Genomic DNA, 20,000 nt, shown 5'->3' with positions numbered 1-20,000 from the left:
CGGGCTGCTTCCTGGGGGTGGAGGCCTGGTCGAGGACCGGGCCGTAGGGACACTAAAAAAAAGCCCCAAAACCATCTCAAGATAACCTCAAGATCCCGCCTCTAAACAGGGAGGATGGAACGGCTGTAACCAATAATCAGGGAAAGGTTGATCTATTGGCAAACCACTTTGCTGCCAAGATGCAAGTTCCTGATCCTGAATGTCAGCCTCCACATCTTGCTCTAAGCACTGTGTCTAGGATAACTGAAGTAGTTATACACCAGGCTGAAATTCTCAATTTCCTTTAAATGCTAGACACAAGCAAAACTGTGGAGCCAGATAAGGTCATTCCAAGACTACAACCAAGCTGTGCTGACCTGTTTGCTCCACCTCTCACAAGCCTCTTCCACCTCGGCCTAGCTCCAGGAATTTGGCCTTTCTTATGGAAGAAGGCAGATGTTGTTCTAGTACACATTTGAAGAGCCGCTCAGTGGTTAGTAACTACAGACCATTGTCACTGCTCTCCATTACTGGTAAAATCCAAGAATCGATAATCGATCAGCAAAGTATACCATTTTATATCACCATCGGCTAATATGTGATCGACAGTATGGTTTTATAAAAGGCCGATCTGCTGCTGATCTATTGCTAAATCTCTCCACTAAGTGGCATCAGTCACTGGATGAGTCCAAGGTCAGCTGTGTTGTTGCTCTAGACATAGCAAGAGAATTTGATCGCGTCTGGCACTCTGGATTAGTAGCGGAGCTTCAAGCATTAGGCATCTCAGGCTCCATCTAAGAGTTAATAAAAGACTGCCCTCAACAATAGACTAATAGTAGTCCTCAATGGAACAGAATCCGAAAGTAGCTGAATTGATGCCAGCGATCCATAGGCCAATATGCTTGGCCGTCTGCTGTGGAATGTAAATTTCAACAATCTACTTCATCTCATTCCTGAGATGAAGGCCTATGCTAATGACTGCACTCTAACCTTTACATACAGAAAAGAAGAAATGCCATATGCAGGCGATGAGTCACAATAACGTGGCTGAAGAATGTTGACCAGACCACACACCAGAAGGTGAAGGGACGACGACGTTTCGGTCCGTCCTGAACCATTCATAAGTTGATTGTGAATGGTCGACTTGACTTGAGACAATTGACTTGAGAATTGTCCAGGACGGACCGAAACGGCATCGTCCCTTCACCTTCTAGTTTTGGTCTGGTCATCAAGAGGAAATGCCAACCGCTGCAAGACTCATCAATCATCAACTTTCAATGATTTCTACTTGGGGTAGGAAATGACAGGTCACATTTGTGGCTGAGAAAGCACAAACGATGATGATAAGTAGATTGCACATTGCAAAACGGACATGCTTTCAATAGGGTGGCAGATCCCTAGAGTTCACAGTTGAAATTCACATTTTGGGAATGAAGTTCGATTCTTCAGGGATAATGAAGAGTAACGTGCTTATTAACTTTGCCCAAACGTCAGCCAGGATACTTACTGACGTTTGCATTGTTTGCTACGGTGCATTGAACACCTTCTTGACAGCTGCAAAACAAGATGAAAATATGAAGCACAAGTTCGCTCTCATCTTACAAGTAGTACATCATCGCACATCTTTCCTGGGACGTCTGCCCCCCACCATTCATCAGACTTTTGGACAAAGTGGAGAGCTGTGCAGGAAGACTCATCTCTAGTCTTGACCAAGTCAGGTGGGAACGGTCTGAACATCAGAGCCTGCAACACCACCGTGACGTTGGGGGTCTTACTATTATGTAAAAGGCCAACTTCCAAAACATTTCTCACCTGGCCCAACTCCGTGGACTACCAGTAGTTGCCACCTGTAGCACTAGGCGCTCAACCTTCAATTCTCATGCTGGAAGTGCCTTTCTTGAGAACATCACTCCGACAGTGATCATTCATTCCTAGGCTGAATCACATCTGGAATTTGTTCGCTCAACAGGTTGATACACAGGAGGTCAACAGATCACATGAAGGCTCTGGCACACAGTTGGCTACAGGCTCATCCTGTCCCGTATATGATTGTTACCTAATGATGTTAATGAATAAAGGCTACTCTTATTGATGCATATAATTAGGCTCATGAAATTAATGAGCTTCTATCAGTAGTTTTCAACTTAGCTGAGGAAGAATTACAGCTCTTGCAGTTTCACCAGGTTCCTTATATGATAGTTCCCTGTGTGATAGTTTCAAAGTACATTCTCATGAAATAAATGAGTTTCTAGAAGCAGACTTCAGATGAGCTTAGGAAGGATAACAGCTCTTGCGTGAAGATTCACTAGGTACGTCATTTGACAGTCTTTATGAACCCTAGACTTAGTTTTAAAAAGAGAGAGAGAGATGGAGAGGGTCTATTCATGTATATGCCATAACGCTATATATGTAAGTATTTCCAATAGGAACTTTAATATTAGGATATTGGAGCATAATGGGTGCTGAACCCGTCCTTTTCTGAACTTAGGGAGGACTCTTGAGAAATAGATCATCCTTTCCATATATCTTATCTTGAGATGATTTCGGGGCTTTTAGTGTCCCCGCGGCCCGGTCCTCGACCAGGCCTCCACCCCCAGGAAGCAGCCCGTGACAGCTGACTAACACCCAGATACCTATTTACTGCTAGGTAACAGGGGCATAGGGTGAAAGAAACTCTGCCCATTATTTCTCGCCAGCGCCTGGGATTGAACCCAGGACCACAGGATCACAAGTCCCGCGTGCTGTCCGCTCGGCCGACCGGTTCCCTATATTTGGTCATCCATGACTCTAGCTGTAAAATTTTCGATCCTCGTAATAGTGTGAGAATTTCTTATTTTTTGCACTAATTCACTAGTGATGCTCAGACAGATAGGCCTGCACAAGCCAACACGTTGAGTGTCAGACGTGAACATTTTACTTTAAAACTGTAATAAAATGACGAGAACAACCGTCGATGTCTACTCCCTTGGGATACCTACCACTAAGTTGTTTAGCATCTCAATTGCTAGGACAATGTTAATGGTAACTATTGGGATCTCACAATAAATTTATATTTGGTGTGTGTGGTTATGACTCAGGTTCGAATCCAGAAGCAGGCCTTCATTAAATGTAAGAAATAGTCTAGTTTGTTGCAGCGTAAGTATGGTGGTAAATATTGTTGAACGGTATTGATATAAAGACACTGCGTTCGTTAACAACAACAATTTAATATGAAACTTAATACTAATACAAAGCACAATCATTTAACGTTACGTTAATTTTCCTAGGTCAACACTGATGACAGCTATTCAAACAGCAGTATAGTACGGAATCCTGTTCGTAACGCACTTGACTGGTATAATGAAGTAGACTGAGCAAACAGGTGCCCACTTAGACTCAAGATACAAATCAAAACAATTAACAACAAAGCAAACAAAGCAAGACTGGTCACTGAGACAGTCTCCTGTAACACTCCAACCCGTTCTCGCACTTTCTTACAGTTAATATTGACTTATTAAATACGTGCATATGTGACATACTAAACATACTAGTTTACCTTGAAAAGCTTCATACAAAACACCGACCTTACCTAACCTTCTTAGTATGTTAAGATAAGCATCTTATTGCTTCGTAATTACAATTATTACTTAACCTATACCTATAATAGGTTAAGTAATAATTGCAATTACGAAGCAATAAGATGCTATCTTAACATACAAAAAAGGTTAGGTAAGGTCGGTGTTTTCTATGAAGCTTTTCAATGTAAACTAGTATGTTAAGTATGTCACATATGCACGTATTTAATAAGTCAGTATTGACTATACGAAAGTGCGAGAACGGGTTGAACACTCAAACTACGTTAGCACACGTCTGTAAGGAAGGCAATCAAAACAACAGTAAAAACTTTATTGTTCTATCACACAGACCAGAACAATTGATTCCCAATCAATTTACTCAAAACAAGAATTTAGTTAATTACATTAATTAATTATATTAATTAATTACATCCAGACAATCAACACCCAAAGGTAATTTACATTAATTACAATCTGTCGCTCAGTCCAATAATCAATACAATAATTCTCCCACAGTATTTACTTCGTCACAAAGATATTTAAACAATCAGTGAGATATTACATTAATTACTGTCAAACAGACAGTTAGTTAATGAAGAACAAATGATGCTGACTCAACGCTGTCACTTAAGACATCTTGCCAACCAAGAATATGCCACTTCACTTGATTACGTTAATTATACTGTCCCAATGGACAGGTAATCACAATAACTAATTAACTTCACTGACTCTTCATTTAGCAATTAAAGATGACATAAATTCTTATCACACAGACAGAACAGAACACGGTAACACTAGGTTACACTTCACAGTGCTTAATCAATAACAGCACAAATCACAACACGACAAAATCGCATTAATAATAACAGTGACATTAATCAATAAACACAATAATCAATAAATCAGGGTATGACAACAACTCACCCCATATCTCTTTGGAGTCACTGGTTTCTTCTGAAATGATAACAAAGCATACACATGGAAATCTATAACCAGAACGGTATAATATTAAACCGAACAACAACTCAACACAATAGTACAACCTGACTAAATGTGTAAATACGTGTAACACATACACAACCAAACGTCAAGTCGGAAGGTTGAGGTAAAAGTCGGCACTAGGAACTTAAGCACAACAAAAGACAGAGATAAATTTATGAGTACTCATATTAATAATGTAACGAATATGAGAAACGAAAATAAATAAATAAATAATGAAGTAATGTGTGAGGGGTAGGGGTGATAGAGGTAGAGAGGCGTGAAGGAGTTGTGAGGAGGTAGATGGTCAGGCGAAAGGGAAAGTTATAAGGAGGAAGAAAATGAGATCAATGAGGAAAGTAGAAGTTAGTAGAGTAGTAGGAGAGGTAGAAAGTAGAATAGGTTAAAGATGAAAAATAGCTGGCGCCATTCATTTTAACTCAGTACATGCAAGACAAGGCATGGAACGTGTATGTACAACAAAATTATTTAAGGAGTTCATGTATCAACTGGAATCGTGTACTTGTACATGAAAGAATCTTTAAGCCAATAAACTCAAAGTCATTTTAAAAATAAATTCATCAATTATATATTTAACATGATAAATATCATAATTCAAGTAATTTAACTATGTTCACTATGTCGAGATTAATATACAATGGAAGTCATTACACAAGAATTTGAGAACACCACGGCTGACTTCCCCTGAAATCACACAACACCTCTAGTTGGAGAGACACCCAATTTGTCACCTTACAGTTCAATTCACCAAGTGTCTGAGCCTAAGAAGGATACGGAGGGGGAGGAGGGGGTTGACAGGCAGAGTCCCTCCGACCGGCCGACAGCCTGGTTTCGGCTGCTGTTCAATCCTCCAGCCTCTCTGTGTCTGCTTTCCTCTGCCGATGCTCCCTAATGTACAGTTCCATGGGTATTTATGGGGAATCTGGGAGCTAAACCCCGCCCACCCTGGTAGAGACTCCGCACTATACCCTGGTAGAGAGCCTGATAGCTTCAGGCTCTCGACCTACTACACCTTAACCAGCGGTTTGTTTGATGGGCACAACCCAGCCATCCGTCTGCAGTTATCAGTTTAGCAGAAGCAAGGTCAATTCACATGACTTAACCCCTGGTCAACTTCTGTCATTCACACTTCTATAGGTGTGACTTTAATTACTAATGGCCGACAGTTTGGCACCTCAAATATTCTGTCTGGTTGACTCATGTTGTATCTAAAATAAAATATAACTAAACTAAACACCTTTATTGTGTTACAATAAAACCGGCCTTCTTTCACTCAACCTCTCCCATACATTGAATAAGTTAAGCAGAGGATTGAACTTTTCTTGTTTGTCATCCTAATACATAGCTAATTCTGCTATGATCTGGCCTACTTCATAAGGATCAGTGTCACTAGCATCCAGTACACTGATATATGACCAAATCATAGTCTTGATTTGTTCAAATTTACTATCGGCTTCTCTGAGAGCTATTTCTAGTTGATTATGATTAACTGAGGGATTCCTTTGATACGCTCTCAGATTTATTGAGTAATCTTGTCGAGTACCCTTTAAGGTCTATCAGGGATCTCTTTACTTTTTCTGGAGTAGCTATGTTGGCTTTGAGTTCAAGTCGTCTAGGACTTGTGTTGATATTGCTGGGGTACTTGTTCATATGGTTGGAACCAGTATTGTCTTGATAGCCTAGTATTTAAATTTTCCTACACTATGCAGTATTATCGTACCTCACATAGAGGTTGGCAGACAGATTAAAGATTAAATGTAAGAGATTTGAATGATACTTGGTGCCACTACAAGTTATAACGCGGGTTAGTCCTTTATTTTCGCCTTTAGTTGGGATAGTGATATTTTGTAGCACTCAAAAGATGAAACACAATAAAACACAATAAAATGAAATAATAATAATGATTATATATATATATATATATATATATATATATATATATATATATATATATATATATATATATATATATATATATATGTCATACCTAGTAGCCAGAATGCACTTCTCAGCCTACTATGCAAGGCCCAATTTGCCTAATAAGCCAAGTTTTCATGAATTAAAGATTTTTTGACTACCTAACCTACCTCACCTAACCTAACCTAACCTATAAAGATAGATTAGGTTAGGTTAGGTAGGGTTGGTTAGGTTCGGTCATATATCTACGTTAATTTTAACTCCAATAAAAAAATTGACCTCATACATAATGAAATGGGTTGCTTTATCATTGCATAAGAAAAAAATTAGAGAAAATATAATAATTCAGGAAAACTTGGCTTATTAGGCAAATCGGGCCTTGCATAGTAGGCTGAGAAGTGCGTTCTGGCTACTAGGTACGACATATATATATATATATATATATATATATATATATATATATATATATATATATGAAGGTGAAAACATGGGGGGATACATAAGGGATAAACATAGGGGCTGCAGAAGGCTTATTGGCCCATACGAGGCATCTCCTATCTAAACACAAAGATTAATCCAGTGTAATTGGCCTGTTATGTTGGACATTGTCTTCTGTGTTGGCATCGATATGTTCTTGTCTTGTCCTTACTCTCATGGTGGGTAGAGTAAATAGTTCCGTGATTTGGGTGTTCATGGTAGGTCGCTCTATTCTTATGTGAATTGCCTCAAGAATTTGTAATCTTCTTGAATCTTGGGTTTTGTCTATTATGCAAGTATTCTTGTTCAACATTTCTCTTGTTAGAGTAATGTCATGGGCTTGTACTGACTAATCGGAGTACTGACTCTCTCTTTGAGAGAGTCAGTACTCCGATTTACACATGAAAATAGTGAAAATAACAGTCTGCCATTCTTGGATGTACTAATAACAAAAACAGGAACCTCTTTCAGCACCAACGTATATACCAAGCCCACCAACATAGGATTATGCCTGAACGGTAGAAGTGAGTGCCCCCAAAGATACAAAGCCAGTGTTCTCAATGTTTATATTCGTCGAGCGCTTACCCACTGCTCTGAATGGAGCAACGTGAGTAGAGAGTTTGAAAGAGTAACTCAGGTATTGGTGAACAACGGATATAGCAACGCGGAAATAAACGCTGCTATAAGAAGACACTTGGACCGTTGGTATAAATCAGAACCTAGAACAGAAACCACAACACCCCCAATAAAATTATATTACAAATCAACCATACACAGTGAACATATAAAAGAGGAAAGAATAATGAAAGAAATAATCCGTAAAGGAGTAAAAAGCACTACTCCCAACCAAAACATAAACCTGATAATATTCTACAAAACCAAGAAGACTTCCGAACTCCTTATCAAAAACAGCCCGAAGCCGACGGAGAACCCTCTACAGCAGTCAAGCGTTGTATACATGTACACTTGCCCCCACGAAGGATGTAACCTTTAATGTAAGTACATAGGTATGACGTCGACCAAGCTGACGAGGCGTTTGACATGCCATCTTCAATCTGGTGCCCCTAGGAATCACATGAGACAAGCCCATGACATTACTCTAACAAGAGAAATGTTGAACAAGAATACTTGCATAATAGACAAAACCCAAGATTCAAGAAGATTACAAATTCTTGAGGCAATTCACATAAGAATAGAGCGACCTACCATGAACACCCAAATCACGGAACTATTTACTCTACCCACCATGAGAGTAAGGACAAGACAAGAACATATCGATGCCAACACAGAAGACAATGTCCAACATAACAGGCCAATTACACTGGATTAATCTTTGTGTTTAGATAGGAGATGCCTCGTATGGGCCAATAAGCCTTCTGCAGCCCCTATGTTTATCCCTTATGTATCCCCCCATGTTTTCACCTTCATATATATATATATATATATATATATATATATATATATATATATATATATATATATATATATATATATATATATATATATATATGTATATATGTATATATATGGTAAACATAAGAAACATAATTCGACACATTCCTTAGTACAGTACAAACTATATAATAATCCTGCTCTACTGGGTAAGCAGAAAAGGAAAGAAAATTACAGTTGGGTAGGTTGATCCATACTTAGTTCAGCTGTAGCCTAAGTTGTGTTACCCATACCTGAGGGTCAGCTGAAAATTATAATATACAAGAATGCGCAGAATGGAATAGTGCTAATTTTTATGATTTTGTTTATATAAAAAATATACACAGGTTATATGGTAAACTATATACACAAATTATGTTTGGCCTTCTCGCAACAATGGTCTATGGTATTTTATAGTATTAATGTGTTGGCCACATGTACTCTTGATTCACTGGAAAGGTGAACCCCTTCTGAGGAAACATTTTCACGGAATGGTCGAGCTGTTAAAGGTATATAGGTGGATTTCAATCCACCCTTCTCCTGAGACGGCAGTTTATGTAAATGGCTGTGCGTTGTTAAAACTCTGAATTCATGCCCCAAATATTCTTTCTCGTTGACTGGCGAGGTTCTATGAGAGTGAACACAACAGTGGAATTGTTTTCCTTTAAGGAATTAATTATACTTTTAAGGTGAATGAATGTCTTGGTTGGATTGCGAGTGGGGTGTGTATATAATTACCACCCAAGTAAATTTTTGTTTATTTATATAAAAAATCAGAATACAAATCAGAATACAAAATCAGAAGACAAACACAAAACAAAGAAAGAATAGAACAATAATACATAAACAATACACAATCAGCATAAAGCAAACACATAGCACATGAAAGAGACAAAGAACATTAAGTAATGACAAAAAAAAACACACCTATAACACAGGGACAGTAATACAAAACACCCCGATAATCAAAAGGGGAGGAGAATAAAGCATAACCCCAAACCCCACACAGAGTAACACAAAATACATATGAGGCATGCTCCAGAAACAGAGGAGCAAACACACACACATACCATAAATAACATAAAAGGCACAAAGCGCACAACTAACACGGGGCAAACAATAAGGCACACGCAGGAGCCAGGGAAAGAATAAAAGCCACACCCACGCACAAACACACCAAACCAAAACACACAACTACAGGAGCAAACACAACAGAAACGAAACAACCACACACACACCCAGCCCAACCTCCCCTGAGGAGGCCTACCGGAGGGCCGGGGACCGAAGACGAACCGGAACAAGATCCACCCACCCAACTTACGACCAGTCACCCAAAAGCATCCCGACGAACATACGCATCAGTAAACCAACCGCAAAAATCCCCCAGAAAAGCACGCTGCAGCCACCACCAGGTGTACCGCAAACGGCCTCTCAAAAACCCCAAAACCCTATCAACCCCATAACCCTCCCTCCGGCCAACCCACACGCAATACACATAGTCAGCCATAAGAAGACATAACGTATTCCGCACCCGGCGAGAGCCCTGCGGAAAAGACAAAAACAAAAACTGCAAAAACCCACCCCTATACCCTGGCCCACAAACCACGGCCAACACATCCCAAAACCAATCAAGCAAACCACTCAACCACTCACAAAAATAGAAAACATGCAACTGAGTCTCGGGCAACCCACAGTGGACACACGCGGCAGAGGCGCACAAACCTAGCATGCACAACCGTTCATTTGTCGCTAACGACAAATGTAACATGAGAAACAACAACTCCCGTTGCTGCGGCGCCAAAAACCGCGCCCCCAACGCCGCCCACACCTTCTCCCAATCCCAACACGGGAACAAAGCCTCCACCCACGGCCGAACACAACGAAACAAAATCCCATAAATCGTCTTAACTGAAAGAGACATAAAACCCGGACAACGGCAGACAGCCCTGAGAATATCCATCGCCCAAGAGTAAACAGGAGGGGTACAGAAGGCCACCTCATGACGTCCACCGAAATCCACCAAAAAACTAAACCTAACCGAACAATAATAAACACACAAAGCATTGAGCCCCCCACGCATCGTCAATCCCTAATGCAACGAGACCCAGAGCAGCGCCCGGGCTCTGGTAAACACATACGGAATACTAACCCCACCCTCCCGCACAGCTAACACCAACGTCGAGCGACGAACCGGGTGGTAACGTCCACACCACACATACCTATAAACCTGACATTCCAACCCCAGAGCCAGCCGGCGATCCAGGGGAAAACACCGAGCCATGAACCAAACACGTGACAAAACCTTACAAGTAAGCAGCAACGCCCGCTGATAAATCGTCAACGGGCACACAGCCAACAACCCAACCGCAACACCAACACTACGCGTAACCGCAACCCCATTATAATCCAAAGAGCGTTCGTAGGAAGTGAACCAGGTGATCCCCAGAACACGAAGAGAGGAGACCACCGGAAACCAAGACCCCTCCCACACAAGGCGAGAGGACCACCCACCGATACCCAGAAGTCCGGACTTGGCACGATTATTAACTTGGGCCCCAGTGACCAACTCAAACCTCTCAACCATGGCCTGGACCGCCCCAACAGAACCCAACGAGGCCACAAACAGGACGGTATCATCCGCATTAACTGCAGATGGGTAACCGAAGACCAGACGGCAGCTGGTGAGGGCAGATGAACGCACAGGCCTTGACCGCCCGAAAAAAAGGCTCCTGAAAGAGCACATAGAGGAGCATAGAAAGCGGACAACCCTGCCGCACCGAACGGCGCACAGGGAAAGGAGCACTCAAGAACCCATTAATGCATACCCGGCTGCAACACCTAGCGTACAACATACACACCCAACGAACAAACAAAAGCGGAAACCTAAGCCGCTCTAACACACGAAAAACAAAGGCTAAAGACACACGGTCGAAAGCCTTCGACCAATCCAGGCAGAGCATCGCCGCCGACGAGCGAGAGCCCGACATATACATAAGCACATCCCGAAACAACGCATTGCACTGCAATAACGAACGACCCGGAACACCACAAAACTGTTCCACAGAAACAACAGACGCAACAACATGGCGACACCGACCAGCCAAAACCTTTGACAGGACCTTATAGTCCACATTCAACAACGTAATAGGCCTTCAGTTCGAGAAGAACTGCAAATCGCAAGGCTTCGGGAGTATCCGCACAATCCCAACGCACTGAGACACAGGCAGAACGCACCCCCGAAGGCAAGCCCAGACCACATCCAAAAGAACTCCCCTCAACACATCCCAAAAGGCAACGTAAAACTCCACAGGAAGACCATCCGAGCCCGGCACCCTCCCAGAACAAAACGACCTGACCACATCGAAAAGTTCCCCCAACGAAACATCAGCCACCAAACCAACACAATCCTCAGCAGACAAACCTGGAACGCACCCACTCAAAAAAACATCCGCAAGCGCGGCGTCCCCATCCACCTCATCATAGAGCGCAGCCAACTCCTGCTGATTTCATAGTATTTCATAGTATTAATTAATGTGTTGGCCATATGTACTCTTGATTCACTGGAAAGATGAACCCCTTCTGAGGAAACATTTTCACGGAATGGTCAAGCTGTTAAATGTTTATAGGTGGCTTCCAATCGCACCCTTCTCCTGAGACGGCAGTTTATGTAATTGGCTGTGCGTTGGTGAAACTCTGAATTCATGCCCCAAATATTCTTTCTCGTTGACTGGCGAGGTTCTATGAGAGTGAACACAACAGTGGAATTGTTTTCCTTGAAGGAATGAATTATACTTTTAAGGTGAATGAATGTCTTGGTTGGATTGCGAGTGGGGTGTGTATATAATTACCACCCAAGTAAATGATGGTTAAGTGATGTGGCCACTCCAAGGCTGCTGTTATCACTGGATTGTTATTGAAATTAGTAGCCGTAGCTTCAGGTGACCTGAATATGTGTATTTATGTTTCAGGTATGTGAGTTTTTTTTTTAATTTTATTTTTACATGCAAGCATGCAAATATAAGGCAATAAATACAATAAAAAGAACAGAATAAACAAAATAAACAAAACAAAAAAACACCGGCCAGAAGGATCGATAGCACAGTACAAAAACAGCAAACATCAACAGAACACAAGAGAAAATAGTGTAAACAGGCTAGCAATACACAATTAAGTAATTATCAAAAGAAGGCACCAAACCGGGAAGGCTATGTAGCACCATCAAATGTGCAGAATAATCAGAGGGCGCTAAATATCACCAAGGATGCCAATACGGGAACAAAAACGCATAAGGCGAACAATATCAAAAGTATCCGAGTCACCAAGAATTCTATTGAGGGACAGGTGACCGCGAGGGGCGGTCGGAAAGCAAGACACACGCTCGTCCTGGAAGTCAGGACATTCAAGAAGGACATGCACGACCGTAAGAGGGACAATGCAACTAGGACAATAAGGAGCAGGGCGGCGCTCCATCAAGTGACCATGGGTTAAGCGAGTATGGCCAATATGCAACCTCGCCAGAGCCGTTTCCCAACGCCGGTTACGGTGGTAGGAGGACGGCCACGAGGAAACACAACATTTAAGAGTACGTAGTTTGTTACCAGTAACAGACGACCAAGAAGCCTGCCAACGGGTAAGGACGGAGGAATGGATAACCGGGTAAAAGTCGGAATATGCAATACCTTTACGAGAGATGGGACAAGAGCGGACAGCTTCCCTGGCGGCAGCATCCGCATGCTCATTTAAAGACACACCAATATGACTGGGAACCCAACAAAACTCAACCGACTTAAATTTACTGTGAACAAGAAACAGCCAATGCTGGATCTCGACAACTACTGGATGAACCGGATTAAAGGACCCGAGAGCCATGAGGGCACTACGAGAGTCAATAACAACTACAAAGGAAGACTGACAACGAGAAAGCAGGAGACGAAGAGCATAGAGAATAGCATAAAGCTCCGCTGTAAAGATGCTAGTCTCCAGAGGTAAACGACACATATAAGTGCGATCAGGAAAAACAACAGAGTAGCCAACACCATCCGCAGACTTAGACCCATCGGTGAAGACAGAAACGGAGCCGGAGTGAGAAGAAAAGTGCTCGAGGAAAAGGCGTTTTAGAACCGTAGGAGGGGTAAAAGCTTTAGTGATACGGGTCAAGGATGTACAAAACCGCGGAAGAGGGACTCTCCACGGGGGCAAAGAAGGAACAACACGAGGAGAAACATCAGAAATACGAACGGAATGAGAATCCTGTAGGCGAGATAACCGAACAGAAAAAGGGAGGTGGTGAAGAGGAACAGGAACCGCAGGAGGGGTAAAAGTTAAAGCACGACAGAGGCGAGAGGAAGGATGTTGCAAGGACCGCGCAAAATAGCGAAGACAGTAGCAATCTCGGCGGTCCTGGAGAGACGGGAAGCCAGTGTCAACATACAAGCTAAGGATGGGAGTCGAACGAAAGGCACCAGAACTGAGGTGCAACCCAGTATGGTGCAAAGCATCAAGACGGCGAAGAGTAGAAGGAGAAGCAGACGAGTAAGCAGGGCAACCATAATCGAGCTAAGACAGGACGAGAGAGGAATGTAAAGCAAGGAGAGTGCGCCTATCTGCCCCCCAAGAAGTATGGGACAAGACCCGAAGGAGGGTAAGGGCCTTAGAGCACTGAACACGGAGGTAAGAGATATGGGGAGACCAAGACAAACGAGTGTCAAGGAATAACCCCAAAAGCTTCGCGGAATCTTTGTATTCAAAGGGATGACCATACAGTGACAAAGAGGGTCGAAGAACGACCCGTTTCCGCGTAAAAGTCATGGCACAAGCTGAGAAGTAGAGAACTTAAAGCCATGATCGGTGGCCCAAGACGACACGGCATCAATTGCAAGTTGAAGCCGGCGCTGAAGGAGAGGCGAATAATCACCCTGGCAGCAAAGGGTATGATCATCGACATAAAGGGCGGAGAAGACACCAGAAGGAAGAGAGGAAAGAAGACCATTGAGGGCAACCAGAAAAAGAGTAGTGCTCAGAACACTACCCTGGGGCACACCTTCGTATTGCTGAAAAGAGGCAGATAGAGCGGTACCAAGGCGCACCCGAAAAGAACGACGAGAGAGGAAGCTGCGGAGAAAGAGAGGGAGAACACCACGAAGGCTAAAAGAATGAAGTTGAGATAGAATATGATATCGCCAAGTGGTGTCGTAAGCCTTTTCCAGGTCAAAAAGGACGGCAACAACGGAGGTCTTCGCTGCAAAAGCAGTACGAATATAGACCTCCAAGTTCACCAGGACATCTGTCGTGCTGCGGCACTTGCGGAAACCAAATTGAGAAGCGGAGAGGAGGTGATGGTGTTCCAGGAACCACATCAGACGAACGTTAACCATACGTTCAAAGAGTTTGCAGACACAACTTGTGAGAGCAATAGGGCGAAAGTCCTTAGGGGAAGTACCCAGAGACCCCGGTTTGCGAACAGGGAGGACAACGGCATCGAGCCAGTCCTCAGGGACTGACGACGACTCCCAGATCCGATTATACAGACTCAGTAAATACTGAGACGTGCACGGAGGGAGATGGCGAAGCATCTCATAATGAATACCATCGGAGCCCGCCGCCGTAGAACCGCAGAGGGCCAGGGCAGAACGAAGTTCAGAGAGAGAGAAGGGATCATTATAGGGAAGCTGAAGATGAGTGCAGAAATCTAAAGGACGAGACTCAAGGACAGGTTTACGAAGAAGGAAAGATTGGGGAAGATGAAGACCAGAGCTAACAGAAGAAAAGTGGGAACCCAGTTCGGAAGCGACCTGCAACGGGCCCGCCACAAGAGTATCATGGAGGTGAAGGACCGGTGAAACATCGGGAACGAACTTACCCGCTATCTTGCGGATACGCTTCCAGATCTGGGTCAGAGGGGTTTCGGATGTAATTGTTGAGACATAAGATGCCCAACATTCACGTTTAGCCGTACGGATGGCCCTGCGGGCCACCGCACTCGCTTTCCGAAAGAAAAGAAAAGAATCGGTCGTCTGCCTACGGCGGTGCCTCTTCCAGGCTGCACGCTTACAGCGGACAGCCCGAGCACAGTCCGCATTCCACCAGGGAACGCACTTCCGTGGACCCCAAGAGGAAGAGCGAGGAATAGAGCGGAGGGCAGCGTTGAAGACAGTGTCATGAAAAAGGAGGAGAGCACGAGAGAGAGGCAGAAGGGAGAGGTCAGAGAGAGCAGCACTGAGGGTAAATAGGGTCCAGTCCGCCTTAGCAAACTCCCACCTAGGGAAGGAGAGGGAAGGGCAAAAAGGAGAAAAAGGAAACAAGGATGGGGAAATGATCACTTCCATGGAGGTCATCAAGAACCTGCCAAGTGAAATCTAAGTAAAGAGAAGAAGAGCAGAGAGAAAGATCAAGACAAGAAAGGGTGCGAGTCCGAGAGTCCAAATGAGTGGGCTCACCAGAATTCAGAAGAGACTGGGAAGAAGAGAGGAGAAACAGCTCAAGAAGGCGACCCCGGGTATTCGTCAGAACGTCACCCCAAAGAGAATGACGACAATTGAAGTCACCCAGCAGGAGCACAGGCTCCGGCAAGGAGTCTAGGAGGTGTTTCAAATCAGGAAGAGAGAGCGAGATAAATGGAACAAACTGTGTACCATTTCCCCACAAAGATAAGAGCAGCAGAACAATGGAGAGGCGAAGGAAAAAGTAAAGGAACAAAGGGAGCATCAGCACGAATCAAGAGAGCAGAAGAATTAGAAGCCCCAGCAACGGCTGGGGGGGGGGGGGGTGAGAGAAAGGAATAGCCACGAAAACGACCAGGACGAGCACCAAGCATCGGCTCCTGGAGACAGACACAAAGGGGCGAAAACCGCGAAATCAGAAGTTGGAGTTCGAGGAAATTGGCGTAATAACCTCGAACGTTCCATTGAAGAATGGACAACGACGAGAAGAGAAAGGGCAAAAACAGAGAACAAGGAAGAAACAAAGGCGAAAGAGCAACAGAGTACGTTAAAGAATATCAGGGTCGGGATCAGGGTCAGCAAAGTCAGGGTTAGGGGGCATGGGTAAACTAAGCAGAGACGGAGGGAAGGAAACGGGAGAACAGATCAGAAATGGGCGGGCGGAGTCCGGAGGAGGAGGAGGAGGAAGAGGAGGAGACAACGGAGAGGAGCAGTCAAGGACAGCAGCAGGAAGAGGGGGAGTAGAAAGAGGGGAGCGCACCCCAGCAAGAGCAGCAACCGAAAGGGAAGCAGGGGCCAAAGAAACCTCCATAGCAGGAACAGGGGGCGCAATCACTGAAACGGGAGGGGAAGGAGCAACAGAACCAGAAGTAGGAGCTGAGGAAGAAAGCGAAGCCTTCTTACCCGCCGGGGAGGAGGAAGGAGAGGAGCCAGGCTTACGCTTCTGACTTAAAGAGACTGGTGTCCCAGCAACTACGTACCGGGCAACGGATTCCAGTGTCTCAACAGAAGCTGAACGAGAGCACACACGACGGCCGTTAGGAGAGCGATGGACATCCGCCTGCACCGACAGGCGGCGGGGAAAGCCGATAGATGGAGGAAGAGGATGGGAAGGAGGATCGGAGGGGGACGAGGAAGAAGACACAGGAGACATGACAGACCGGGTAGAAAGAAGGGGAACCCCAGACAGAGGACCAGGAGGGGGACCCCTCGGGACAGAACACAAAGGAACAGAGGAGGGGGCAGTGGGCGTATCACGGTCCAAGGCCCGGAAACGGTTGTGAGTCTGAGGAAGGGGGGAAGGACGAGGAGAGGAAGAGCGCAACACACGAGCATAAATGTTAGTATAAGGCGGTAGCCGCCGAACCTGGTGCCTCGCCTCAGGAAAAGATAAACGCTCCCGGTGCTTCAGGTTGAGGACGGCTGCCTCAAGCTTGTAATGGACACAGACACGAGAGAAGGTAGGATGGGCCCCACCACAGTTGAGGCAGCGAGCATGGGGAGAAGTGCACTCCGACTTAGAGTGACCTTCACCCCCACACAAAGGACAGAGAGAGACAGTCCCAGAGCAGCGGAGGGCACCATGCCCAAACCTCCAGCACTTGTTACAAAGTCGAGGAGAAGGAATATACTCCTGGACAGAGCAGCTAGCACCAGCAAGAATGACAGAGGATGGAAGGGTCCTACCATCAAAGGTGATCTTCACAACGCGAAGGGGTTGACGGCGACGACCACGAGGGGGACGAGTAAACGAGTCAACCTGGAGGACAGAATGGCCTTGGGCATCATGGATATGCCGAATATCATCGTGGCAATCCTGCAGATTCCGAAAACCGGTTGTAACATGAGGTGGGAGGAGAATAGTGCCAACTCTGGCATTCATCTGAACGTTCTTGGAGACCCGAACAGGGATCTCGCCAAGGCAAGATAAAGCAGCCAAGCGGGAAGCTGCATCCTGAGAAGGAGCAGCAACGACACGTGTACCGAGACGAGTGGGGTTGAAAGTAACAGACGCATCCACGGAATCTACAAGATGCCGATGGAGGGAGAAATCGTCAGGAGGCGCAGAATCAAGAGGGAGGAGATCAAAGTATTTGGCCCATGAAGCAGGACCAAACAAGGCCTGATACGCATCAGCACGGGAAGGAATCGAGCGAGTGCGGCTGGGGCGCAAACGGCGTTGAGAACTCCTAGAGAGAGAGGGGTCAAAAGGCACAGTAGTCACAACGAGAGACTTAGCCGCACCAGGGGACGAAGTGGTCACCACCGGGGGCTGGAGGCTCGACCCAACCACAGAGGAGGGAGGGGAGCTGGGGGAAGAAGTCAGGACGGTCAAAGGAGGAGCAAGGTCGGGGCCCAACGCAGCGGGAGCTACAGAGCCTGGTCTTCCAATACAGGCCGACTCGGGGGCTTGGTCGCCCACCCAGAAGCCTGAGATGGTACAACGGAAACATTCAACGACATAGAGACGAAGAGATAGAAATTCATCCACGAATGTGCCCCCATACCCACCATGGAGCCACAATTAGAGACAGGACACCCACCATGGAGCCACAATTAGAGGCAGGACACCCAACAGGAAGCTATCGCCGATCATGCCGGGGCCCCCTAGGGGTGCGTCGTGAGTATACGCCCCACAAACGCCACCTTAAGAACCGTCAGTCCGTCGAGATCGGGTTCAGCGACGAAAGGGGGATTGACAATAAAAGGTTCCCCTCGCTCGAGACGTTGGGTACTACAGTTCTACAGGTGCAAGAGTATGCCTCCTCAAGCACCCGGGCGTCAAAATAGAAGAAGTCCAAAGAAATAATCCTAAACAAGCAAAAGGTCGGCAGGAAACGACAAGCAGATAGGAGAAGAGGGGGGAGAAAAACGAAACATAAGGAAAAGGAAAAGCGATCCGGCACAATTAGAGAAGACAGCAGCAGGAGTGCAAGGCCAGAAAAGGACAGAGGACTGCCCCACGGAGCATCACACTCCGGCAGCCGTCCACCAAGCCCCCTCACGACGCCAATGGGCCAGATGGGGAGGGGGAGCAATACACAAAACACAATAACATATAAAACAAAACAAACAAACATCATAACACACAGGGAAAGCATAAGGAGAACAAATAAAAAAAAAAAAGACATATATAAAAATACAAAATTATAAAATCATAAAATATACAACAAGCCAAAAAACAGAAACATAAGCCATACAAGGCACAATAACAACACAAACAATAAACAATAACATGCACAACTAACCACTTGCAGTGCAAGAAATAAAAGGAGAGGCACAAGCACAGAACACATTAGGGCAAACATCATAGCCAGAGGGGCACATATTACAACAGAATCAAAGGAACAGAGAAGCAGGAAATGGGATAGCTACACGCAAAGTATGTTAAAACATACACGAAGCATGTCACTCAATACCACGTCCACCAGCGGGTAACCAGCACGGCCAGTAAACTCCAATCCGATGGAGTTTAACCACATGACAGCAGGAATAAGGCCGCCCATCACAAAACACGCAACGTCCCCACCACCAGGAACTGCAGGGAGCGTTATCTTCTTGAGGTTATCTTGAGATGATTTCGGGGCTTTAGTGTCCCCGCGGCCCGGTGCTCGACCAGGTCTCCACCCCCAGGAAGCAGCCCGTGACAGCTGACTAACACCCAGGTACCTGTTTTACTGCTAGGTAACAGGGGCATAGGGTGAAAGAAACTCTGCCCATTGTTTCTCAAAACAATGTTTTGTTTTGTTTCTCTGTTTGTTTCTGACTCTGCCCATTGTTTCTCTGTCGAAAAACAATTAATTCATGAAAACTTGGCTTATTAGGCAAATTGGGCCTTGCATAGTAGGCTGAGAAGTGCGTTCTGGCTACTAGGTACGACATATATATATATATATATATATATATATATATATATATATATATATATATATATATATATATATATATATATATATATATATATATATATATATATATATATAAATAGTTCCAGTGGTCAGGTAAGTAGGTAGATGAGTGAATGTGTCTACACTAAGCAACAGGTGATTAACCTGTAGATACATGGTAGACAGGTGAAGAGCTACAGTGAGAACACAGAGAAATAACAATGACGTGATATAGCCGGGAGAAAATCATTAGGAGTAATGCGGGAAGTTGAACCAACGCTCTAGTGATAAATGTGACAAGTAAGGCAAGAATCTGG

At 44.7% G+C, this 20,000-nt stretch overlaps 1 protein-coding gene across 2 annotated transcripts in view; it reads right to left on the bottom strand.

The window, feature by feature from the left end:
* The window catches only part of LOC123751101 (uncharacterized), an 81,696-nt gene that overhangs the window by 61,340 nt on the left and 356 nt on the right, over positions 1-20,000 (bottom strand). For both annotated transcript variants that reach the window (XM_069333077.1, XM_069333092.1), the window contains exon 2: positions 4,458-4,487. In XM_069333077.1, the coding sequence (XP_069189178.1) occupies positions 4,458-4,487 (30 nt within the window). The remainder of the gene's footprint in view (positions 1-4,457; positions 4,488-20,000) is intronic.

Source organism: Procambarus clarkii, chromosome 4, assembly GCF_040958095.1.
Source record: "Procambarus clarkii isolate CNS0578487 chromosome 4, FALCON_Pclarkii_2.0, whole genome shotgun sequence".
Lineage (NCBI taxonomy): Eukaryota > Metazoa > Arthropoda > Malacostraca > Decapoda > Cambaridae > Procambarus > Procambarus clarkii.
The sequence above is the reverse complement of the archived record's forward strand: the minus strand, read 5'-3'. Positions and strand labels throughout refer to the sequence as shown.